Source organism: Dipteris shenzhenensis, chromosome 6 (genome assembly GCF_047967505.1).
Source record: "Dipteris shenzhenensis isolate YYH24624 ecotype China chromosome 6, Dip_SZ_1.0, whole genome shotgun sequence".
Lineage (NCBI taxonomy): Eukaryota > Viridiplantae > Streptophyta > Polypodiopsida > Gleicheniales > Dipteridaceae > Dipteris > Dipteris shenzhenensis.
This window is the reverse complement of record NC_141601.1, coordinates 17,988,774-18,015,600: the sequence shown is the minus strand read 5'-3', so window position 1 is coordinate 18,015,600 and position 26,827 is coordinate 17,988,774. Positions and strand designations below refer to the sequence as shown.

Genomic DNA, 26,827 nt, shown 5'->3' with positions numbered 1-26,827 from the left:
AAAGATCAAAGCAAGCTTGCCCAACATTGAATGGGTGGATGATGATGAGCAGGATGAGGACGACTCCACGCCAGCTTCTATTATGCACTATAAAGGTCATGCAATCCTTACACTGAAGTCAAAAGATACGTGGATCAAGCTTCTTTGACAATCTTACAAGTTAAAGGGTACCAAAGTATGGATAGCATAGGAGCTTACACAAGCTCAACTCAAGAATAAGGCAACTGAATTAGCTAAAGTCAGGGCTGCTAGAAAGGGTGGAAAATGGACAGTTTACCGTGAAGGCGTAGCCCTAATCAAAGAGTTTAAACCAAAACCAACAGAAACTCAGTCTTAAACTGATGTATGGCTGTTTACACTTTCAGACTATTATGTAGGTACTCTAAAATAATGGGGGTTGCATTTGCACTCCTTGGGAGCTGCCATGTGCCCTCCCTAAAGCAGATGTACTAGAGGGTTTCTTGCTGTCCCATAGACCTTTTGGTCTCTAGTGGACGTTAAGAGACTCTCTCTCTCTCTCTCTCTCTCTCTCTCTCTTTCTAGAAAAAAAGTTTGTATACAAATAAGGTTAGGTCAAGTCCCTCTTGTTAGAATTATAGATATAATTCAGCAGTGACCAATGTAATATAATAAGCTAGTTAGGGGCACTTTTCCCTCTTTAAGAGGTTTTTCCCCCTAACCGCAGTTAGTTCACTAACTATGGTTAGTGACTACTAAGGTTTTGTCACTAGGACAAAACCTTATCTTTCACTCATTGAGTTGTACTCTCACACTCTTCTATTGCAACTCAGCTTTCAGCTTCCAAGCTTCCAGCTCTCACTCTCTCTTGCTCTCTCTCACTCACCATCTCCTCACATTTGGTATCAGAGCGGGTTCAAGAGCTCCGTGCTTCCTGCTCCCTTCAGCTCCTACTCTTTGCCTCTAGCTCCAACCTCCCCGTTCAGCTCCAGCTACAGTCTGCGACACCTCGTCCGTACAATCCGTACGACTGTACGGAATCCTGCCGTACAGTTCCGCCGTATAGCGTACTACTCCGCCGTACAGATCTGCTCGCCGTACATCGTCGTCCGTACTCCATACGCCATACATCATCGTCCGTACAGCGCCGTGCAGATCTGCTCGCCGTACTCCGTCGTCCGTACAGCATCTGTCCTCTGCAATCCGTACATTCATACGGTCATCCGTACAGGTCTTCAGTGCAGAGTTTTATTTCTGCAGGCATTGTTTGCAGACAGCCATTGTTTGGCTCAGTATTCTGGGAGTACATTTGGGGCATTTTGTATGTTGCAGACATTTCAATCCAAGTGTAGTTTCGGAGCTACACTTGGAGCAAAAATTACAGATTTTGTCTGAAATTTGGGGCTTTCAGTTCTGCAGTCCAATTTCTTGAAGAAATTTGGGGATTTTGTGATTACACTGCAATTTTGCAGTAAAATTTGGGGCTTTTGCAGACAAAGCGCAATTCTTGCAACATTTGGGGCTTTTGTTCAATTTGCCCCGTTCGGTTGCAATTTCAGGCCTATTTTGGGGCTTTTGTGTTGGGAGAGCAATTTTTGGAGTATTCAGTTCATACTGCCTTTCTTGGAGTGTTTGAAGCACTTTTGGCAGATTTTGGAGAGTTTTTGATGCTTGGACAGATTTCTGACAGTGCATGTATAGAAATCTAAGTTGCATTTACAGCCCGTGCTTGGCTGTGTTTTTTGGGAGTTGTGCATTTCATTCCCAGTAAGGAAATTCAACTTTGTATCTGCTTCAATCTTTTTCTCAGATATGGCCCATCAAAATCAGAATGAGTTCCAGTTCGGTGGTCTTTCACAGGAAGACAAGTTGGATGGTACCAACTACTCCCTCTGGAGTTTCATGGTACGCAATATTCTGATTTCTCGCAATTTATGGGATTATGTCAATGGGGATGAGATCCGACCAGCAGATATTGCACCTACTACCCCTCCCCAGCAAGGAGGTGGAAGAGGTCGTGCACAGGGTGCAGCTGCAGGGACAAGTTGTTGGTGCAGCTACTGTCACTACTCCAGAGCAGAAGAGATGGGATTCACGGGATGCCTTAGCTTTGTCATGCATCTCTCTTTCAGTAAAAAGATTTATCATTCCGCATATCCGGTCGTGTAAGACCTCCAGGGTAGCGTGGGATATTTTGGAAAGCATGTATGCAGCTCGGAATGATGCAAGGGTATCTTTCTTGAAAAGAGAGTTAGTAATACACATATGGAAGAGGGTGACTCCATGTCAGTCCACCTCACAAAGCTACAGGATCTCAGAGAGCAATTGTTAAACATAGATGAAATTATTTCTAATTCAGAGATGATTACAACCACTCTGAATTCTCTTCCTGAGTCTTATCTCAGCTTTCATACCTCGCTGAACTTATCATTGAGGGGGGGTGCAAATCCTCTCACTTTTCATGAGTTGATAGGACTTCTGCTTCAGGAAGAGCAAACCAGGAAAAATTTGGCTTCACGTGCAAGTGAACAAGCCATGCTCTCAAAATTTAAAGGGACAGGCAAAGACATCAGTAAATCAGCCTTCCAGTGGGTCAGGACAGCCTTCACAAAAGGCTAAAAATGATGCAAGTAAGCCCAAGAAGAAGGGTTTTTGTCACTACTGCAAAAAGCCAGGTCATCACATAGCAGAATGCAGGAAAAGGCTTGCAAAAGAAAAGAAAAACAGCTCAGGTATGGCTGTTTCAGATTCAGCTCCTCATGCATCTGACAGTGGGGATGCTGCAACCAACTTTGTTGGACAGGATTATGCCTTTTTATCTTGCATTTCAGATTCTAGGTTGGCTGTTCCAAATGCTCGGGATAGTACAGCCACTTGCAGTGATGATACATATGCATTTTTAACTTGCAGTTATGACTCTTCTACAGATGCATCTGCTTTCAGTGTCAATGAAACACTGAACACTTGGTATTTTGACAGCGGTGCATCCAAGCACATCATTTCTAGGAAGTGTCTTTTTACTTCCTTGCATCCACCTCCCGTTGGTAAGAAAGTCACTTGTGCCAACAACTCATCATATTCAGTACGTGGCACAGGAGATGTTGAGCTCACAGCCATTGATGGCTTAATTTTCAGACTTTCAGATGTCTTATATGTGCCTGGCATAACCAAAAATCTCCTTTCAGTGTCCACTCTTAACAGAGGTGGATTTCAGGTCATCTTTGAGGATGACAAATGTGCTGTCCGAGACAGGGAAGCTGACTATGCCTTAAGGTTATGTGGTACTCTGCTGTGTGGGCTTTTTCAGCTTGATATTTTTGAGAAAAGAGCAGCCCATGCTCTTGCAGTTTCTACCCCTACAGCTGCCATGCAGAATGCAGAATTATGGCATGCCAGATATGGCCACATGCATTACAACAGCTTGATGACACTTCAGAAGTTTTCCATGGTTGATGCATTGCCACCTCTTGAGATACCTCCTCCACATGCCTGTGAAGGGTGCATTTTAGGCAAGATGCATAGATTCCCCTTCAAGAAGGATGGTTCAGTTAAAGCTGTCCGCAAATTACAGCTTATACACAGTGATGTCTGTGGTCCCATGAGGACTCCATTGTTGGGTGGTCATCTCTACTTCGTTACATTTATTGATGATTACTCCAATTTTACTTGGGTTTATGGTCTGAAACAGAAATCTGAAGTGTTCACGGTGTTTAAACACTTTTCAGCCATGGTTGAAAATGAAACCGGACTCAAGATATAGACATTGCGCACAGATAGAGGTGGGGAATACTTGTCTGCAGAATTTGATGCTTTTCTGAAAGGCAAGGGTATTGTGCATCAGCTCACAGTCAGGCTGACCCCTCAGCAAAATGGCAAAGCTGAGAGGAAAAATAGAACCCTCATGGAGATGGACAAATGTATGCTGAAAAGCAAACACATGCCTCACAAATTCTGGCTAGAGGGTTTGATGTGTGCCAATTACATTTTGAATCGGGCTCCCACTAAGGCTTTACAAACAAAAACTCCTTATGAGATCTAGAATGACAGGAAGCCTTCAGTGAATCACTTCCGAGTCTTTGGATGCCTTGCTTATGCTCATGTGCCAGTTGAATTTAGGCACAAGTTGTCAGATAAAGCCATCAAATGCATATTTGTTGGCTACAGTGCAGAAAGCAAGGGGTACCGTCTCTACAATCCTGCTACACGCAAGATCATAGTAAGTAGAGATGTGATATTTTCTGAAAATTCAGCTCACACTCAGGCTGAATTTCAAATGCCTTCGTCTTCAGAGGATGTCTTTGAGGGGTTGCTACCCATTGCCTTGGGTTCCCCTGCTGATTTTCCTGATGCAAATCAGAATTTACAGCAACCTCCAGATGCTTCAGTTCCGCCACAGGATGTCTTGCCCCCTCCACAGGCAGTGGAACAGGTGGTGGAGCAAGAAATTGCAGACATACATGCAGCAAAAACAGTCCCAAACTGGCTGTTACAGACTCTCAGGTAGAGTAAAATTGATGCTCCGTTATCTGGCAGGACTCGCAGTGCAGCAAGGCACATGGAAGGTGCTAATTCAGTGGAATCAGCATATGCAGGTACTCTCCTTGATGAGGAGGAGCCTGCCACATTCGAAGAGGCAAAGGATAATGTGCATTGGATGAATGCCATGCACGATGAGTTGCAGTCCATTGCAAAAAATCAGACTTGGGATGTTGTAGACTTGCCACAGGGTAAACATGCCATTGGCACACGATGGGTTTTCAAGGTCAAATGGAAGCCAGATGGCTCCATTGACAGATATAAGGCAAGGCTGGTTGCTAAAGGCTATGCTCAGAAAAAGGGCATAGATTATGAGGAGACATTCGCTCCTACATCCCGGATGACCACCATCCGATCAGTTATTGCAATGGCTGCACATTTTGAGTGGAATGTTCATCAGTTGGACATAAAAACAGCCTTCTTAAATGGGGACTTGCTGGAAGAGGTGTATATACCTAGATGAATCCAGGAACAATCCCAAACTCATCCTCTAAAAACACAACATAGTGCAGTTTCAATCTCATGATAGTCACTCACAAGGTTGAAAACCATAAACTCCATCATGCATAGCAGGGACTAGCTACTATGACATCCCCACTGACGTCATCAGCGCCCAACAGTGGGTGTAGACCATAGTATAAAAATATGCTCTCACACATACAAATCCACACACCCACACATACTTGAGCATCCATTTATACAAAGTCTTCGTACTGAGTTTCTGTCGGCACTCCGGAGGTGAAGGGCAGACTCAGCCATGATGAAGGCTAGCACTAAAGGAGAAGGCTAATCAAAAGGTAGTCCGAAATCTCTTCATTCAAGCTACAACTGCTTGTGAAGTCTAAACATTTTCATTTTAGTCTCTCCCCAACGAGCATCTAAATCTAAATATAGCTGATAGGGCAACGCACCATTTAAGATGGAAAGAATTATCACAATACCAGCAGGCCGCAACTTGGACAAAAACTTCACAAGGTGAAATTTGCATGTCCGCTAATACGGCAGAAGCATATACCTAGATGAATCCAGGAACAATCCCAAACTCATCCTCTAAAAACACAACATAGTGCAGTTTCAATCTCATGATAGTCACTCACAAGGTTGAAAACCATAAACTCCATCATGCATAGCAGGGACTAGCTACTATGGCATCCCCACTGACGTCATCAGCGCCCAACAGTGGGTGTAGACCATAGTATAAAAATATGCTCTCACACATACAAATCCACACACCCACACATGCTTGAGCATCCATTTATACAAAGTCTTCGTACTGAGTTTCTGTCGGCACTCCGGAGGTGAAGGGCAGACTCAGCCATGATGAAGGCTAGCACTAAAGGAGAAGGCTAATCAAAAGGTAGTCCAAAATCTCTTCATTCAAGCTACAACTTGCTGGAAGAGGTGTATGTCAAACAACCTCCGGGCTTTGAAATTACAGCAAATGCACTTCAAGTATGCAGGCTCAACAAAGCTTTATATGGGCTGAAACAGGCCCCTCGTGCATGGTATGCCAAGATACATGCCTTTTTGACCAGCAAGGGGCTGCGCAATAGTCCTACTGAGAGCACCCTCTACATCAAGATGGATGGGGGGGAAATTTTAGTCATCCTTCTTTATGTCGATGACTTACTGCTCACAGGGTCCAATGAAGAAAAAATTGCAGATTTCAAAGCTGATTTGCAGACCAACTTTGACATGTCAGATTTGGGGCTGCTTCACTTTTATTTGGGGACCCAGTTCTCTCATGAGAGACGTGGCACTTTTATTTCTCAGTCCAAGTATGTTCAGAAACTCTTGGACAGATTTAACATGCATGAGTGTAAGCCCATAGCCACTCCCATGGAGCCGGGGCTGAAACTCACAATGCATGATGCAGGAGAATCAGTTGATGCCACACTTTACAGTCAGGCTGTTGGATGCCTCATATATCTCTGCAACACTAGACCTGATATTCAGTTTGCAGTATCTCAGGTGAGCAGGTACATGCACAGCCCAAAAACTATGCATTGGCAGGCAGTTAAGCGCATCTTCCGTTATTTGCAGGGCACAAAGTCTTTTGGCTTGCTATTTCCCAGGGGGGGTGACTTGCAGATGCATGCCTACAGTGATTCAGATTGGGCTGGTGATTATGACACTAGGCAGTCCACTAGTGGCAATTGTTTCTTTTTGGGTAAATCTTGCATTTCCTGGCTGAGCAAGAAACAATCTACAGTGGCTACCTCATCGTGTGAAGCTTAGTACAGGGCAGCTTTCACAGCAACAGTTGAATGTGTCTGGCTGTGACGTCTATTTGCTGATCTTCATCTGTCTTTGGAGGGTCCTTCTCCAATTCTCACTGATAGTCAGAGTGCCATTGCAGTGGCAAAGAATCCAATGTTTCATGCTCGCACGAAGCACATTGAGGTTCACTATCACTACGTCAGAGAGAAGTTGCATGCAGGAGAGATCAGTATGATCTTTATGTCCACACATGACAACGTTGCAGATATTTTCACCAAAGCACTACCACGTGAAAAGTTTGAGGCATTTCGTAGTGCCATGAACTTATATCCGTTTGGTGATTGATCAGCCTTGTACATGACATTGGCACTGCAGGGGGGTGTTAGAATTATAGATATAATTCAGCAGTGACCAATGTAATATAATAAGCTAGTTAGGGGCACTTTTCCCTCTTTAAGAGGTTTTTTCCCCTAACCGCAGTTAGTTCACAAACTATGGTTAGTGACTACTAAGGTTTTGTCACCATAGTTTTTTCCATACGTTACCATACGCATACGTCATACGAGTACGGAAGTATGATTGGAGTATGGTTCAGCCCTTGGGGCTGAAACATACGTGACCCTAGTTTTATCCAAAAAATTTCAGAAAAATATAGATTGATCATTGATCATTGTACACATTAAATTGACATAGAGGTATTAAACTGAAACTTGAAACTTGTATAATTGTATTAATTTTAAAGTCATCACTCATGAGTCATGAGTCGTGAATCGTGATTCTTCATTCATGAAAGATTCATGAAAGACTCTAGCCTCCAGAGACCGTAGTCATCTGGATTCTAGATTTTGATACATCATAGATGGAATCATAGATCATAGATCAATAATCAATACTACACCAAAAGGTCCAAAACATCATGATCAAACTTCAAAGGAAGTAGGTACACCGTATTAGTAACTACACCAAAACATGAAAGGCAAAACATCATAAAGAAAAGGCTGCTAGTGTGCCACAGCCTCAAGCTGCATCTTCATTCTCATCCTCTTGCTCATCCTCATCCTCATCATCATCTAATCAATGCCTGCACCCTCCTCATCCTCCTCCTCCTCCTCATCACTATCATCCTCATCTGCCTCGCCATGGAACTCCAAAAGACTAGAGCTGCTTGAAGCTGCAGCAACATCCATCGTTCCTGTAAGTGTAACAATAGGGGCTGCAATGTCTTCTCCCTCTGTATCTGCTTGCCTCGCTAGCAGCCTATCATCATCCTTCTCCTTGTTGATCATTTCTAGGGTCACTTCTATCTTCTCAAATCCCCTTTCCTTGATTTTGGAAATGAGACGCAAATTAGTATGGATGTATACTAATTTCTCGGTATTCTTTGGAAGCAGCCTATTCCTTCTTTTAGTATGGATAAGAGAGAATGTGCTCCAATTCCTCTCACAAGGAGAAGCACATGTGCCTTGCGAGAGCACTCGAAGAGCTAACCGCTGTAAATTTGGTGTGTGAGCCCCAAATGTCTCCCACCATTTCACCCCTTGGTGCATTCTCTTTTCTTTCTTTGCAATCGCACGAGCAAATGTGCCTGACATGGATTTGTAAATATCCAACTCATCACATAAGGTGCCTTGGCTGTCAACATCATACTTGGTGTACCGCTGTATGGCATCCATCCACCCATCGTGCACCTCCTTGTCACTATCTGGATTTTTCTCTCTCCAAATAGGATGGAGAACAAACGCTGCCGCATGCAATGGAGAATGCATCATATTCCACCTGTCAACACATAAGGCTCTAACATCAGCCAGCTTTGAGGATTCAATCCCATCAATAGTTGCCATCTTCTCGACCATCCGATCAGTGAGTTCATATACAAGTCCCATGGTAGCCCCTTCCCTATCAGCCAGGCGAAGGATCTTCAAAATAGGTGCACAAAGCTTCACAATGAGTCTTGCATCTTGCCAAAATGAAGCACCCAATATAATAGAAGACACCTGTTGTGCTTTCACAGTGCGTGACACCTTCTTCTTGCAATACTCATCATTGACAACCATGCGACGCAATCCATTGTATACCCTCTCATCCAACAAGTTTGCTAACATGATAAACATGTAAGCAAACCGTGTTTGTGCTGGCTTCACCAATTCCTTCTTGCTGAATTTTCTATACATTGCTAACACGGTGTGTTTCCGGGTAACAAATGTCACAATCATGTTAGCATGTACCAACACTGGCTTCACCCATGGAAGCTTTCCAATGTCCTCAAACAAGAGGTCAAGGCAATGGCATGTGCATCTAGTATAGAAAATGTGAGGCCACTCTTTCTCCACCAATTCTCCTGCCCGCACACAGTTAGATGCATTGTCCATACACACCTACACCACATTTTCAGCCCCAACATCAAGAATGGCATCTTTCAGTATCCCAAAGATGTACTCCCCTAACTTATACTGCCCACTTGTGTCCACGGACTTCAAGAAGGCTGAACCAAATATGCATGAGACCATAATATTGATTATAGGCCGGCGTCGAGTGTCGGACCAACCATCACAAGTTATGGTGCAGCCATATTTTTTCCACTTATCCCGAAACTGTAGCATCTCTTGATCTATGCATACTGCTTCATTAGTTAGCTCCGTTGTGCGCAAAACATTGTAGGATGGAGGCTTGAAGGTAGGCCCAACTTGGCCAATGGCACGAACCATCTCCAAAAAATAAGGGCTCCTCACCTTCCAATGAGGAATATCCTCTGCAAAGAAAAAACGACGGAGAGCAATGTATGCATCCTTCCGTGCTTGTGACTCCCATGCCTTTTCCAAGGTTCCCTTTGACATCTTCAACTTCTTTTGCTTTGGCTCATATGCACTGCCAGATGCATTTCCACTTGCAGTACCACTCACTGAGGCATCTCCCAAATCAGCCACATCTTCAACAAGCTGTTTTGCAGCAGTTTTTAGGGCCACCTTTGCCTGCAATTTTCGACAAGTATCTTTCACATTTTCAGGAGGAGCGGTACACTTGTCAACCCCCAAGCCTGTGAGCCCAAGAAAATGTGCCCTTATACGGGTCGGTCCTCCATCCCATGAATGAGGGCAATATTTACATTTACAAGTGAATTGGCCCTTCCCCAAAGGCTTTAAGGCCTCTACAAATTCCCATTCTGGTCCTTTTTGTCTTCCCATTTGTAGATCTACAAGCTGCAGATTTGCAAAAGAGGGCAAATAAGGCATTGGGCAAAGGAACAATTTCCAAAGAGGGCTTGAAGTCCTTGCAGGCTGCCCTGTTAGATGGCATCAACTAAAGAGAGAGCACTTGCTGCAAAACAGGAAGAAAAAGCAGCCATTGCATTTACCTTGACACTTGGAGCAGGTAGAGCATAGAGGCAAGCTGCGGGCTGCAACTGTACGGTGACCACTCACCTCCAAAGCAAGTAGAAGAGGGCAAAGGGCTGTCTAAATAGAGGGCAGCAAGGTGCTGAAGAAGAGGGCAAACTGAAGAAGAGTGAAGGGCTGAGGGGACTCGGGAGTCGGGACTGAAGAAGAGGGCAAAGGGCTGCCTAAATAGGCTCTTGAGAAGAGGGCAAAGGGCTGCCTAAATAGAGGGCAGCAAGGTGCTGAAGAAGAGGGCAAAGGGCTGCAGCCTGCCTAAATAGAGGGCAAACGTCTGCCTAAATAGGCTCTTCAGGCAGCAAGGTCGATGTGCAGCCTGCAGGCAGAGAGTCGCTCGACGGTGAACAGTGAATCGTGATTGGAAATTCGTACGTACGGCCTTTCTTGGGATTCGGGAGCCTTCACAAGGATGTCGTACGGATTCGAACATAGCAGCCAAGCAATAATATAAGGTACGCATCCCGATTCCCCCCCCCCCCCAAAAAAGTCACGTACGGAAATCCGTACGGACGTCCGTACGGAAAAAATGACCGTACGCGTACGGATGCAACAGTGTTTGTCACTAGGACAAAACCTTATCTTTCACTCATTGAGTTGTACTCTCACACTCTTCTATTGCAACTCAGCTTTCAGCTTCCAAGCTTCCAGCTCTCACTCTCTCTTGCTCTCTCTCACTCACCATCTCCTCACCCCTCTCCCTACTATATTAACTCAACGGACACTACCTATGTGTTAGAATTATTATTATATTCTAGGCAGTGGCCAATGTAATGTAATAAGTGGGTTAGGGGCACTTTTCTCTCTTAGAGGCTTTTCCCCCTAACCACAGTCTAATCTCTAACTACGGTTAGTGATTAGATAGGGTTTTGTCACTTAGACAAAACCCTCATCTCTTTCATTGAACTTCACTTCAGCTCACTACACTTTGGGGAATGAACTACGTTCAGCTCACTCTCTCCATTTTTGCTCTTGCTTCCTTTCTTTCTCACATTTGGTATCAGAGCAGGTCCTTCCTACCCGCCCCATCGCCCGCAAGCTCGACCTCCAACTCCCACTCCTACTCGTCCGTACAGTCCGTACGACTATACGGATTTCCGTCCATACACCTGCAGCGACGTCGTCCGTACTTTGTCCTTACACCTGCAACAACGTCATCCGTACAGCCTGTACCAGCTCCCGCATGCATTCCGTACAGTTCCTTCGTCGAGCCACCGTCTGTACATCTGTTGCATGCCCGTACATCTGCTGTGCATCATCAGTACCTACAGCTGGCCGTACATCTGCGCCTCGTGTCCTGTACAGCTACATCTTTCGTCCATACTGCCATACAACTGCACCAGCAGATTCGTGGCAGCCATACAGCCTACATTTTCGTACATCTACTCCAGGTCCGTACGAGCTAACGTACAGTCCGTACACCAGATGTTGCACAGTCCATACATCTGCGCCACTATTCCATACAGGGACGCCTGCATTCCGTACAGTCCATACATCCGTACAAGTGTACAGATTTCGACCGTATAGGCATCCGTACAGTTTGGAGCATTGGTACCTTGAGCAGTTTTCTTTTGCAGGGGCATTTTGAAAGGCGCGCTTTTGACAAGCATTTGTTACATTTGTGCATTTAGCCATTGTTTGGCTTAGCTTTTGGGAGCACATTTGGAGCTTTAGCAAACATTGCAGTTAATCTGCAGATTTTGAAGAGATTTGGAGCTTTTGCAATTACACTGCAATTTTGCAGTGAAATTTGGGCTTTTGCAGGTAGAGTGCAATTTGTGCAACATTTGGAGCATTCATGTCATTTTTCCTCTTTTGTATGCAATTTCCCATAAGAAATTGGAGCTTTTGCATTTGGGTTGCAATTTTGTGGGTAAAAAAGCATTTGGAAGTCTACAAGCAATTCTGGACTCAGTACGAGTCAATTTGCAGACTTTTGCTACTTTTTTGCAGATTTTTGGACATTCAGCAGAGCATTGAGGTGCATTCTAAGCCTTGGATAGGGTGTGACAGTATTTGTCATTGTGGGCAGATTTTCTTTGCAGATTTTATTTGTGCATTTGACATCCCAGAAAGGGATTTTACTTTGTCAGTTTGCTGTGCTTTTTGAGTTTATCTGGCATAAATGGCTCAAAACAATCCCAATGAGGTGTTCGGAGTTCTCACACAGGAAGATAAGTTGGATGGCACCAACTACTCCTTGTGGAGTTTCATGGTTCGCAATATCTTAGTTGGCAGACACGTTTGGGATTATGTCAATGGAGATGAAGCAAGACCACATACAGTGGCTACACCTGTCACTCCTACAGGTGGAGGCAAGGGTAGAGGTCAAAATGCAGCACAAGTAGTTGGAGCTGCTGCTCCAGGAGCTCCCACAGCAGAGCAGAAAAGATGGGACTCTAGAGATGCACAAGCTCTTTCAGTGATTTCTCTCTCTGACAAGAGGTTCATTATACCTCACATTCGATCATGCAAGACATCAATGGCAGCTTGGGAGATACTAGAGAGTATGTTTGCAGCAAGAAATGATGCCACAGTTTCCTTTCTGAAGCGAGAGCTTTCTCATACGCATATGGATGAGGAAGATTCCATGAATTCTCACCTCACAAAGCTTCAAGACTTAAGGGAACAATTGCTGAATATTGATAAAATCATTCCAGATTCAGAGATGATTACCACCACTTTGAATTCTCTTCTTGAGTCCTATCTCGGTTTCCACACCTCGCTGAATTTGCCATTGAGGGGAGGCAGTAATCCTCTCTCCTTTCACGAGTTGGTAGGACTTCTATTACAGGAGGAGCAAACACGCAGAAATATGGCAACCCGGGCTGGCGAGCATGCCATGCTTTCCAAGTTCAAGCCCAAGGGTGAAGGGAAGCAAAAGCCACATGCCAATCAGCCCGCACATCAACATAGAGCTGATTCAGGACAGCCCTCTTATAAGGCTAAGGGTGATGCAGATAAGCAGAAAAAGAAGGGCAGTTGTCACTATTGCAAGAAGCCAAGTCATTATATTGGAGAATGCAAGAAGCACATGGCTAAAGAGAAGAAAAGGGATTCAAGTATGGCTGTGTCAGATGCATCAGCTCCTCATGATGGGGGAGATGTTGCAGCCAACTTTGTGGAAGAGCACTATGTCTTTCTGTCTTGCACCTCAGATTTTTTAGTGGGTAGTTTAGATGCTACAGCCACTAATGATGATGACCCTTATGCTTTTTTGACTTGCAGCTATGATCCTTCAAAGGATGCATGCTCTCTCAGTGTCAATGAGACATTGAATACTTGGTATTTTGATAGCGGTGCTTCAAAGCACATCACTTCCAAGAAGAGTCTTTCTGTATCTCTGCATCCTCCACCTACCAAAAAGAAGGTGACTTGTGCAAACAATTCTTCTTATCAGTGTGTGGAGTGGGAGACATTATTCTCACATCCACTGATGGCACAGATTTCAGAATTTCAGATGTACTCTATGTGCCAGGCATAAAGAAGAATTTGCTTTCAGTGTCCTCTCTCAATAAAGGATGATTTCAGGTTGTTTTTTATGATGATAAGTGCGCAGTCAGAGACAAAGAGAATGACTATGCTTTGATGTTGTCTGGCACTTTGTATCGGGGTCTTTTTCAGCTTGATCTATATGGAAAAAGATTCGATCTTGCATTATCAGTAAGCACTCCCACTGCTGCGATGCAGAATGCGGAGTTATGGCATGCCAGGTATGGGCACATGAGCTATGGCAGCTTAATGACACTTCAGAGGCATGTTATGGTTGATGCATTGCCTCCTTTAGAGTCACCTCCTCCTCATGCATGTGAAGGTTGCATCCTTGGCAAGACACATAGACTTCCTTTCAAGAAGGATGGTGCAGTGAAAGCTACACGGAAATTACAGCTTATTCACAGTGATGTTTGCGGTCCCATGAGGACACCTGCTTTTAGGGGTTATCTTTATTTTGTTATATTCATAGATGACTTCACCAACTACGCTTGGGTCTATGGTCTCAAGGAAAAATCAGAAGTGTTTATGCATTTCAAACACTTTGTGGCTATGGTTGAGAATGAGACAGGACTCAAGGTGCAGACACTTCGCACAGATCGAGAAGGAGAGTATATGTCTCATGAGTTTGAGGCATTTTTTAAGAAGAAAGGTATCACGCATCAGCTTATAGTGAGGCTTACACCTCAACAGAATGGCAAAGCTGAGCGAAAGAATCACACTGCTATGGAGATGGTGTTGGGATATCTCAAGGTGTATGCCTCAGGCACACCTTATGTTTCTATGTGTGAGTGCTAGAGGCACAGTTAGGTGCCCACAAGCACAGTTAGGTGGTGGAAAAGCCACATAGGATGATTGAGAGAATCTAGGAGCAGATTGAGGAGATGATTGTGGAGCTCTGAGATCATCAGTGATGTCAGTGAGCTTGTATGAGGTGCCTACTTAAGGACCGCACTTTTCTTCATTCCATAAGCAAGTATTCTGAGTTTGTGTCCACTCTACTCTTTCCTTTCAGTATTCCAACATGGTATCAGAGCCCTTTGATCCCCCTTGAGCCCATTTCTGCCACATCATCATCTTCTTCTTCATCTTCTTCTTCTCCATTTTCCTCTTTCTTCCCAAAATCTTTGAGAGCTTGGTTCTCCATCTACAAACAGCCATTGCCCAAACCCTCTGAGCTGGAAACTCCTCTAGTATGGGCGAACTTCCACCTGCAAGCAATTGAAGAAAAAACGTCTGTGGTGGCTGCCATTCTCCAAACAGCGAATTTCTTCTGTTGCTCAATACTCCCTGCCTACTCCGCCATTGCCTAAGCCCTCTTAGGAGTAGATGGGCAACCTCAAGACGAAGATTTTGAGCCATTTTTCAGGTCATTTGGTTCAGTAACGAGGGAGAAATCGTCAAAACTCAGTTTCAGCCTATAGCAACTCTCCCGGGCAAAAGTGCGCACCATTTCGTCCAACCTCTGTGCTGGACCTTCTCTAGCTTTCTTTTGCTTCAAAAAGCCCTCTTTTCCTTGCTTTGAAGAGTGAGCTACAAGCCCTCCAAGTTCAGCTTTTCAGTTTTGACAGTTTTGGACAAGTTTTTGAAGATGATGCTACATAAAATGCTACTCTAGCATTTCTGGTTTTTTGAAGCTTTCAATAACTTCAGTACAAGTGTGGATTCAGTTTTGTTTTGACTTGCTAGACCTGGTTTTGATTGGAAAGTATTCATTTTAGCCACTTCTATGAAGCATGTAAGTGAAAGCATCATTGTTTGAAATTTGGTCACAAGACTTTGCTACATTAAATGCTTATATTTTGAAGCATTTCAATTGTTATTCTAAGCCCTGTAAGAGAGAAGACACTACCCAATTCTTCGGTTAGAGCCTCTCATGGCTTGCTTATGCAAAATATGTGAAAAGCCAAAACATAAAGCAATGTCTTGTTATGCTACAAAGGATGAAAATGCCAACCTGACTTCCTTGTTGAAGATTGCCAAAACAATGGTTGCCAAAAAGGAAGCAACTACAGAGATCTACCCTCTCATGGAACTTTTATTTGACTCCAAGTACAAGAAAAAGATGAAGGTCAGATACCTAAGATATGCTTCTCTACACAACTATGGAGATGACAAGATAATTGTTCTCTTGAAGGATATGACTTTCAGATCCACTTGTTCTATCATAGTACCATCTTATAAGGCACTAGACACTGCCCATGTGGTAAGACCTTGCCTTGACATGGATATTTTGCCTCCACAAGATGAGGCATCCCATGAAGATTATGCATTTTAAATCATCTCTATGTATGCTCCAGATCTCTCTTTTTATGTCAAGGTACTCAGCCTGGATAGTCCTCCAAAATGAATGAAAATAAACTACTGTGTTTTGTGTGTTTTGTAAACACCTCTGGTCACCTTATGATGTAGGCCATGTGTATGTTTTGTTCCATGGTACCTCCTGCAGACATTGTGTGCATGTACATGCAGGGGAGATAACCATTGAAAGGTCTTTTTGTATCCCTTTTTGTTTACCTTACACCCAAGGAAACCCTTGCTAGCATGAGAACCTAGCCATAGATTTATCCTTGACCACCATGAGATGGCATGAGAAACTATGAGACTAGATGTATCCTTGACATAGCCTGAGGCATTTCCTTGAGGGGGGGTTTGTTGGGATATCTCAAGGTGTATGCCTCAGCCACACCTTATGTTTCTATGTGTGAGTGCTAGAGGCACAGTTAGGTGTCCACAAGCACAGTTAGGTGGTGGAAAAGCCACATAGGATGATTGAGAGAATCTAGGAGCAGATTGAGGAGATGATTGTGGAGCTCTGAGATCATCAGTGATGTCAGTGAGCTTGTATGAGGTGCCTACTTAAGGACCTCACTTTTCTTCATTCCATAAGCAAGTATTCTGAGTTTGTGTCCACTCTACTCTTTCCTTTCAGTATTCCAACAGATGGATAGATGCATGCTTACAAGTAAGTTGCCTCACAGATTTTGGCTTGAAGGCCTCATGTGTGCCAACTATATCTTGAATCGGGCTCTCACAAAGGCTTTGAAGACAAACACTCCCTATGAGGCATGGCATGGGAGAAAGCCTTCAGTGGACGATTTCAGAGTTTTTGGTTGTGTTGCATATGCCCACCTGCCTGTGGAGTTTTGACACAAGTTGTCAAATAAGGCACTTAAATGCAGTTTTGTGGGATATAGTTCACAAAGCAAAGGCTATCGTCTCTACAATCCTGCTACACGCAAGATTTTTGTGAGTAGAGATGTTATATTCTCTGAAAATTCAGCACATACACATGCTGAATTTCAGATTCCAGCTTCTTCAGATGATGTGTTTGAGGGGATGCTTCCTATAGCATTTGGCTCCCCCGCTGAAAATCAGAATTTACAGTAACCTCCTCCTGATCCACATGCCCGATTCAGCCACCGGCTGATTTTGTACCTCCACAGGGTGTGGATGAAGTTGTTAGGCAAGAGATTCAAGAGATACACGCAGCCAAAACTCCCGAATTGGTTGCTACAGACTCTCAGGGAGAGTAGGCTTGAGGGCCCATTGCCTCGCAGGACTCGTAGTGCAGTAAGGCACGCAGGGGGGGCACTTTCAGTTGAGACAGCTTATGCCGGGACTCTTCTTGATGAAGAGGAGCGTGACTCTTTTGAAGAAGCAAAGGATAATGTGCATTGGATGCATGCCATGCACAATGAATTGCAGTCCATAGAGAAAAATCAGACTTGGGATATTGTGGATTTGCCACCAGGTAAGCATGCCATTGGTACCAAGTGGGTTTCCAAGGTGAAAAGGAAGCCAACTGGATCTATTGACCGGTACAAGGCAAGCCTGGTTGCCAAAGGCTATGCATAGAAGAAGGGCATAGATTATGGAGAGACTTTTGCTCCTACATCCCGGATGACCACCATAAGGTCAGTTATTACAATGGCTGCAAATTTTGTTTGGAATGTCCATCAGTTGGACATAAAAACAGCTTTCCTTAATGAGGACTTGCAAGAAGAGATTTATGTCAAGCAACCTCCTGGATTTGAACTTTCTGGCAATGCACTTCAGTGCCAAGATAGATGCATTCCTGGCAAGGGAATACACAATAGTCCCACGAAAAGCACCCTCTACATCAACAAGGATGGAGGGGATATTTTGGTCATCATTCTTTATGTAGATGACATGCTGCTCACAAGGTCTAATGAGAATATAATTGCAGATTTCAAAGCTGAGTTGAAAGGTGAATTTGACATGACAGATTTGGGCATGTTAAATTTTTATTTGGGGATCCAGTTTATACAAGACAAGCGTGGCATCGTTATGTCTCAATCCAAGTATGTGCAGAAGCTCTTGGATAGGCTCGACATGCATGATTGTAAGCCTTTTGCCACTCCCGTGGAGCCGGGGCTGAAGCTTACTATGTATCATGCAGGTGAATCAGTGGATGTCACAATTTACACCCAGGCTATTGGATGCCTCATCTACTTGTGCAATACACGGCCCAATATTCAGTATGCAGTATCTCAAGTGAGCAGATATATGCACAGGCCAAAGACAACACATTGGCAGGCTGTAAAACGCATCTTCAAATATTTGCAAGGCACAAAGTCTTTTGGCTTGATGTTTCCCCGGGGGGGTGACTTGCAGATGCATGCTTACAGTGATTCAGATTGGGCTGGAGACTATGATACCAGGCAGTCCACTAGTGGTAATTGTTTCTTTTTAGGCAACGCTTGCATTTCTTGGCTGAGCAAGAAGCAATCTACAGTGGATTACACATCCGGGCGTAGCAGGATACCATGGCTAGCACTGTCCTCTTCTATGGCACTTGCAGCAGGGGAAATCAGAGGTGTTGGTATGCACGCACAGAGAGATGGTTTGCAAGACTAGGGCTCCACATGGACAGACTACCTCCTTTCCAGAACAGCATGGATGCTCCTCTCTCTCCCCTCCTATCACACGAGGTCAACCAGGTTATCCGTGAGGATCTACTACAGCTACACACATTCCGGACTTGGTTGGGCCCGAGTGATCTTCCAGTGAAGCTCGGCTTCTACAGAGATCACTTCCTACATATCACAACGGAGGGTTTCATTGATCCACCAGGATACACGTAGATTCACTTACCCCACTCGCTGAGGATCTCCCTTGGGTAGTTCCAGGTCTCTTCACACATACTTCGTATCGAGAGCGGCCGAGCAGAGCAGTTACCCAGGGAGAGGTGCATATGCACACTGTGTGACATGCAGGAGGTTGAGACAGAGGAGCACTTCATCTTCACATGTCCTATTTACTATGAGATCCAAGAGCGTTTCTACTGCCTCTTCAGAGATAGTTATGGGATGCTCACCTGTGTCCTCTCCTATCCAAACCAGCGATGCTTGGCTGGTTTCATTCATGAGATACTCAGACACCGCGATAGGATACTCCGAGCACGAAGACAGGAGCAAACTTCTCCCTCGACTGATACCTCTCAAAGCTCTATCACAGAATTCTTTCAGCCAGATCACATAGACCCCCTCGAGGCAAGACCTCGACATGACCGTGACCCGAAGCCTATGACCCGACAGCTCAGACACAGGGTTGACTCACAGATCACACTTGGGGACATCCCCTCCTTGTTTAGGGTTGGAACCCAACCGATGGGGGTCACTGTGGCCTTGGTTAGACGCAGAGCTACGACCAAGAGACGTACCACGACTGCACCCTTGAGGGGGCGACAGCGTTCTATTGCTGACCTCATGCCTCCACTTCCACAGCCTTCATCCACCCTGATGTCCTATTGCTGACGATGATGATGATGATGATACAATGTTGCAGACATCTTCACCAAAGCACTTCCACGTGAGAAGTTTGAGGCATTTCGCAGTGCCCTAAACTTATCTCCTTTTGGTGATTGATCACTACCTTGTACACCACATTGGCACTGCAAGGGGGTGTTAGAATTATTATTTTATTCTAGGCAGTGGCCAATGTAATGTAATAAGTGAATTAGGGACACTTTTCCCTCTTACCCTAACCACGGTCTAATCTCTAACTACAGTTAGTGATTAGATAGGGTTTTGTCACTTAGACAAAACCCTCATCTCTTTCATTGAACTTCACTTCAGTTCAGTACACTTTGGGGAGTGAACTACGTTCAGCTCACTCTCTCCATTTTGCTCACTCTTGCTCTTGCTTCCTTTCTTTCTCACCCTATGTACACTTCATGAGAATGTAATACTAACTATTACAAGTCCAGTTAACAATTACAAGCATGTGGATAGTGAGTCAAAAAGACCCTATTCCCATCCTATGTGGAACACCATTCAACTTAAAAAGGTAACAAGAGTAGTAGCCCTAGTCTAAAAAATAGTGAGGTAGCTCAACTAACCTTCCCACAAGGGTCATAAACTCTGCAACCTCTGTACGTATGTTTTCCATGATAGGATCTTGTTTAGAAAAGTAACTTGATGTATTTAAAATGTTCAAGCCCTTCTGAAACAACTCAATAGCCTTATCATACTCACCTGTTTCATAAAACAAAAGGATTAAAACAAGATACAGAAGGTCAGAGCCCTCCATTTAAACACCTTGTATTGAGGAAGTAGGGACCAAGGTCACCTTTGGAACATTTAACTCTTGCTAGTGCACAAGTAGCAACACCAATGCCTCCACCACTTTTGCTGTCCATTTCTTGCGCAAGCCTCAAAGCTCTGCAAATGCAAAGAAGACAAGAACATTGTCCCAAAAAGGTGCATTAAAATCTTTTGAGTAACAATGTCAAAAAAGGTGGGTAGTTCACAAAGTGCAAGGAAGAAAAAGGACTAGACAATCAAAAATAAAAAGTTGCTGCAAACTAAGATTTTCAAACACGAAAACATCCTCACTGTCTACGGTTAGCTTTGCTCAAAGGATTTGATTTGGTACAATGATATCAAGTCGAGTATCACGAAATTCTCCAATTATTTTCAATTTAATTTCCTTTCAAAAAACGTGCAATCCTCTACTTTTTAAAAGAATAGATGCTCAAAATGCAACTTCAAGCCCATAAAAATATATCAATCGTAACTCGCCTCAAATTTTGAAAAGATTAGAATCAAAAGCGCACAGCATAGACCCAATAAGGATTGGTGTCATCTCATTAAATATGCTTGCCTACCATTAGATATATAATTTATCCAATCTTGCAAGTCTAAAAATCAGCTCTACTCAAAGGATATTTAAATTTTCAAAATTTTCTAAACATCAAAAATAAGTTACTTCTCAAACAAGGATGGAATTGCTAAATTTGCAATCCTAGACCCTATGTGTACTCCGGTATGGACTGCCAGTGATCCTACCATTGGGCAACTTTTTTACAATGGCCTCCTCCGAGGATATCGAGGAGTTGCAAATTTAGTCGATTGTTTTAAAAGGAGAAGCTTGAGGGGAAGGACACAACCTTCTCATGGGATGAGACTAAGACAAGAAGTTCCACAAAACTATTGGAGGTACAATCCATAGCTCTAGAGAGAACAATAAGATGTTTCAAATCCTAGACTTGATAAGGGGCAATTCCATACATTGGATACACCATAGGACTTAAGATTTTGGAGTTTGGATGGCTAGAGCAATTTGTGGGATCTCCCGAGAAGGGGAGGTGTGGCTCCCACCAATTAGTTTCCAACATGGTATCAGATTCATGGTTGTGAATTTGAGAGCTAGGGCCTCAACCGAAGTGTGGCTCGAGGGGGGGTGTTGGAGGTATAATCCACACTTCTAGAGTGAACCAGTAAGTATGTTCAAATCCTAGACTTGCTTGCATCCTGAATATGCACAATCATGGAATCTGAAATACTGAGACAGCCAGTACATAACTTTCCTAGCTCTCTCATGCCAGCCTTTAAATGCCTGCAACTCCTGTTGATTGGGAACATCCATCGCCTTAAGCTTTTGGTGTTTGGATGGCTAGACCAATTTGTGGAGATCTCTAGGTAAACGCACTAAAATGGGAACAAATAGGGATGGGTGAGCTCCTGGGAAGCGGAGGTGTCATTGCCGCCAGTTAGTTTCCAACTGTTGGGATATCTCAAGGTGTATGCCTCAGGCACACCTTATGTTTCTATGTGTGAGTGCTAGAGGCACAGTTAGGTGCCCATAAGCACAGTTAGGTGGTGGAGAGCCACATAGGATGATTGAGAGAATCTAGGAGCAGATTGAGGAGATGATTGTGGAGCTCTGTGGTCATCAGTGATGTCAGTGAGCTTGTATGAGGTGCCTACTTAAGGACCTCACTTTTCTTCATTCCATAAGCAAGTATTCTGAGTTTGTGTCCACTCTACTCTTTCCTTTCAGTATTCCAACATGGTATCAGAGCCATTTGATCCTCCTTGAGCCCATTTTTGCCACATCATCATCTTCTTCCTCTTCTTCTTCTTCACCATCTCTCCCTCTTCTTCCAAAAATTTGCTTAAGCCTGTTCTCCTCCGATTCTCAGCCATTTCCCACGCCCTTCCAGCTGGAGATCCACCTTGTTGGGGCGAACTTCTGGCTGCAAGGAATTGACAAATCTTCGCTTCTGCTCGTCGCCATTACACGAAGGTCGTCAACTGTCTCTTCTGCGTTTTCTCCCAGCACACTTGATCTTTCTCTAATTTCTTTCAGGGGGGGCTGGTCCATACCTAGAGCTACCTTGTGCTGAAATCTGAGCAGCAATGGCTGCATATTGAAGGAGAAAACAGAGAAAAATCAGTCGACTTTGTTGAAGAAGGAGAAGGCGACCTGACGCGTTTTTTCGCCTCTTCTTCCCAGAGGTTCTACTGTGGTATACCAGCTTTCTTTTGCCTCAGAAAGCCCCCTTTCTTTTGCCTTGAAGAGTGAGCTATAAGCCCTCCAAGTTCAGCTCTCTAGTTTTGACAGTTTTGACAAGCTTTTGAAAATGATGCTACGTAAAATGCTACTCTAGCATTTTTGGTCTTTTGAAGTTTTCAATAACTTTAGTACAAGTGTTGCTTCAGTTTTGTTTTGACTTGCTAGACCTGGTTTTGATTGGAAAGTGTTTATTTCACCCACTTCTATGAAGCATGTAAGAAGAAGCATCATTGTTTGAAATCTGGTCACTACTATTTGCTACATCAAGTGCTCATATTTTGGAAGTCTTTCAGTTATTTTTGCCTTGTAAGAGAGATAGACACTGCCCAATATCTGGGTTAGACCCTCTCATGGCTACCATATTTAATCTTGAGAAGTTCAATGGAAAGGGCTTCCATACATGGCAAATGAAGGTGAAATTTGCAGTGATGAGGGAGAACTTATGGGGACTTGTCAAACCGACTCCTACCGCTTCTTCTACGGCCTCCAATGCTGGACAATCCTCAACTCCGACACGACCGGCAAGGGATCCAGCAAGAGAAGAAAAAGCATATGGTATAATTGCTCTTGCTCTAGGTGATGATTATATACACCATATCTCTGACTTAGAGTCTCCTTCGGAAGCTTGGCAGAAGCTAGACATGATTTTTGGTGCAAGCTCTCACATCTCTAAACTATCACTTAAAATCTCTTTCTTTGAATTAAAGATGGCAAGTGATACTACTTTAGCAGCTCATGTCAACTATATGCGGAGTCTTATGACTCAATTAGCTTCTATCAACTCTCCTATCACTCCTGATGATGCTATGGCAGTGTTACTTAAGAGTATGCCTGAAGGATTTGATCACATTGTTAGCACTTTGAAGAATCTTCCCAATCCTAACCTTGAAGGCATTATCTCTGCTCTCCAAGAAGAAGAAAGGCATATGGAGCTCAGGAAAGGCAATGACACTGCTTATGCTGTAAAAGTCCAGAAGGGCAAGTATACTCCTTGCAATCACTGTGGAAAGACAAATCACCTTTCAAAGGACTGCTTCAAAGTTAATCCATGCAAGCACTGTGGCAAGAACAACCAGAATGAGAAGTTTTGCAAAGCCAAAGCAAAGACAGAAAATGCAAATCTACTTACAGTTAATGAGCCTCCACAAGATGAGGCATCCTTTGAAGATTATGCATTTTAAACACATCTCTATGTATGCTCCAGATCTCTCTTTTTATGTCAAGGTACTCAGCCTGAACCTAGCCATAGATTTATCCTTGACCACCATGAGATGGCATGAGAAACTATGAGACTAGATGTATCCTTGACATAGCCTGAGGCATTCCCTTGAGAAGGGTTTGTTGGGATATCTCAAGGTGTATGCCTCAGGCACACCTTATGTTTCTATGTGTGAGTGCTAGAGGCACAGTTAGGTGCCCATAAGCACAGTTAGGTGGTGGAGAGCCACATAGGATGATTGAGAGAATCTAGGAGCAGATTGAGGAGATGATTGTGGAGCTCTGTGGTCATCAGTGATGTCAGTGAGCTTGTATGAGGTGCCTACTTAAGGACCTCACTTTTCTTCATTCCATAAGCAAGTATTCTGAGTTTGTGTCCACTCTACTCTTTCCTTTCAGTATTCCAACACCAACAACCCTAGAATTGAGCATAGGGTGAGTCGAAACCGGCTATACTACTAACTCAACCTCTAACTGTGGTTAGAGGGAAAAACCTTAGAAGGAAAAAGTGGCCCTAACCACCGTAATTAACTCATACATTGGCCATTCCCTTAAATATTACAATATTTCCAACACCCTCTTGCAGTGACAAAGTCCTAGTGTACCAAGTGTGATACTCAATCCAAATGGAAGTAAGCCCAAAGCTTTGTGGAAAGTTTCAAACTTTTCTCTGGACAGGGCCTTCATGAAAAGATCTGCACACGTTCTCATGTGTACAACAGTAGATCAAACTGATCTCTCCTGCATGTAACCTCTCTGACATAACAATAGTGCATCTCAATGTGCTTCGTGCATGCATGAAACGCAAGATTTCGTGCCACCACAATAACACTCTAGTTGTCATTGAGTATAAGAGTAGATGGCTACAAACCACTATGAGGATCTGCATCAATCTCCTAAGCCACACACATTCAACTGTAGTTGTGGAAGCTGCCCTGTATTCGGCTTCACAGGATGGTTTTTGCCACAGTGGATTGTTTCTTGCTAAACCAAGAAATGCATGAATTGCCAATAAAGAAACAATTTCCACTGGTGCAATGTCTAATCACATAATCCCTACCCCAATCTGAATCATGCTATGGATTGAGAGTTGGCTATGGATAGCAGCCCGGGATTGATGATGTGCCGTCCCAAGCATTGCACTCTTACCGTGCCTTACTTGTAACCATCCATAAGGAGATCATCACCCTTAAGGTTCACATAGTTCTTCACATTTGGTAAGGACAGCATAACCGGAGATGCAATGCAAAGACAGCTCGTTGAAGTGCTCATTGATGGTATCATGTAGGGTACATGATGGCAAAGCAGTCAATGCTTCCCATGTCGAGAAAAGCCGACAGCAAAACACAATAGGGTGTGCAAAACAAAAACCATGAGGACATCCGGTCGTTACAGGACTGTGGAGCTTTGTGATGATGAGCCTACCACGATGGATTAACACCCACATAACCCGGAAGTGCCTCAACACCCAAGGAAAAGGAATATATCACATTTCCTTTTGACCCTAGTGGCATCATGCATGATGAAGTATGTCGTTTTCACAGCAAGGGGCCTTGGTGCCTAACCATCACTTGCAATTTTGAGGTCAAATCTATTTTTTTGAGGACGGATGGATTGTAATCAAGGACAAGATTGGCCCAAGTTAGTGAGAGTTAGGCTAATTTTTCTAGGGGATGTTTAGGCCTAAAGAGGACAAAAAGGACATATAGTGGAGAGGGACTATACAAGTCCACCCCCCACCCTTTGCATTGACTTTTTGATGTGACATCTATCTATCTACTCTCTTTCTTTCTCCCACCTTCCTTCTCCTACTTGCTCTCTCTCTCTCTCTCCAGTTGGTTCACCCGACTGGGCCTCCACTTAGACCGGTTGCCTCCTTTTCAGTACAGCCTCGACGCTCCACCATCTCCTCTCTCCCCCACTGACCAGGAGGTCAACCGGCTCATTCGGGCGGATCTGCTCCAGCTCCACACCTGGCGGACATGGTTTCTTCACTCCGAGCTTCCTGTGAAGCTCGACTTCTACCACCGACACTGCCTTCAGATCTCACAGGAGGGCTTCATCACACCTCCAGGTTACACACAACTTCATCTACCACATGCGCTCCGGATCTCCCTCGGTCAGTTTAGGGTCTCGTCACACCGATTACGGATCGAGAGTGGACGCGCAGAGGGTATCCCACGAGAGGACCGCCTTTGCCCACTTTGCGACTTACAGGAGATCGAGTCGGAGGAGCATTTTGCTTTCAGATGTCCTATCTATTATGCCATTCGAGGCCGATACCACTGCCTCTTCCGCAACGGATTCGGCTCCCTCCCACACATGCTACAATTCTCGGATCAGCAGTGCCTAGCCGCTTTCTTACATGAGATGACCCGCCACCGAGATACTTCTCTCCGAGCACGGCGACACGAGCAGCACACACAGCGTGAGGACACCCAGCGGCCTATCACTGACTTCTTTCAGTCACAGGATACCTCTTCTCAGTCTAGCCGACAACGCGGACGTGAGCGAGAGCCAGAGCCACGACAGCTCCGTGACAGACTCACACATCCAGGTCCATGACATCTCGTCTCTGCTCTCGGCCCGCCCCACTGGGGTTACCGTTGCCCTCATCCACAGGGCCACCCGCCGCCCCCGACGATCGAGCTCGACTAGGCCGCGTGACGTCAGAGGCCAATCATCTATCGCAAGGTTTTTTCCGACTTCCCATTTGACGGCCCCTCTATGATTGGTCTCTGACGATCACCACCTGCACATGTATACTGTATCTCCCCCCTCTGCCCCATTTTTGGTGCCCCCCCCTTCTTCTTCTTTGTATCATCTGGAGGTAGACACATTTTTTGTATCAAGACTAGACACATAGTCCTTCATAACCTCTTTTTTGTAGAAACGGTTGGTTGGCCCGTTTTGAGACCACCACCGTTATGCTCATTGTATCAGTTATCTTTAGTCTCATAGACCTTCACGGTCTCCCGAAGACTTTAATAAACTTTCTTTCTTTCTCTCTCTCTCTCTCTCTCTCTCTCTCTCTCTCTCTCTCTCTCTCTATGGAGGGGGTCCCAACATAGTTCACTACCTCATATGATCTCCTACCTTCCCCTCACATACTACTGCTTTCTTTGTCTCACCACCACCTCCAGGAGCAGATCACACTTATCTGAAATTTCCATACCACTACCCACATCACACAG

The 26,827-nt window shown here is 44.3% G+C and overlaps 1 protein-coding gene and 1 pseudogene across 1 annotated transcript in view; both read right to left on the bottom strand.

The window, feature by feature from the left end:
• Positions 1-26,827, bottom strand: part of LOC147900878 (Tetratricopeptide repeat (TPR)-like superfamily protein) — a 120,706-nt gene that overhangs the window by 5,396 nt on the left and 88,483 nt on the right. The window contains exons 9-10 of the mRNA XM_087376387.1: positions 20,187-20,278; positions 19,957-20,092 (exon numbers count right to left, since the gene is read on the bottom strand). Coding sequence (XP_087232513.1) covers positions 19,957-20,092; positions 20,187-20,278 — 228 coding nt within the window. The remainder of the gene's footprint in view (positions 1-19,956; positions 20,093-20,186; positions 20,279-26,827) is intronic.
• On the bottom strand, positions 7,732-9,896 carry LOC147900879 (uncharacterized; annotated as a pseudogene).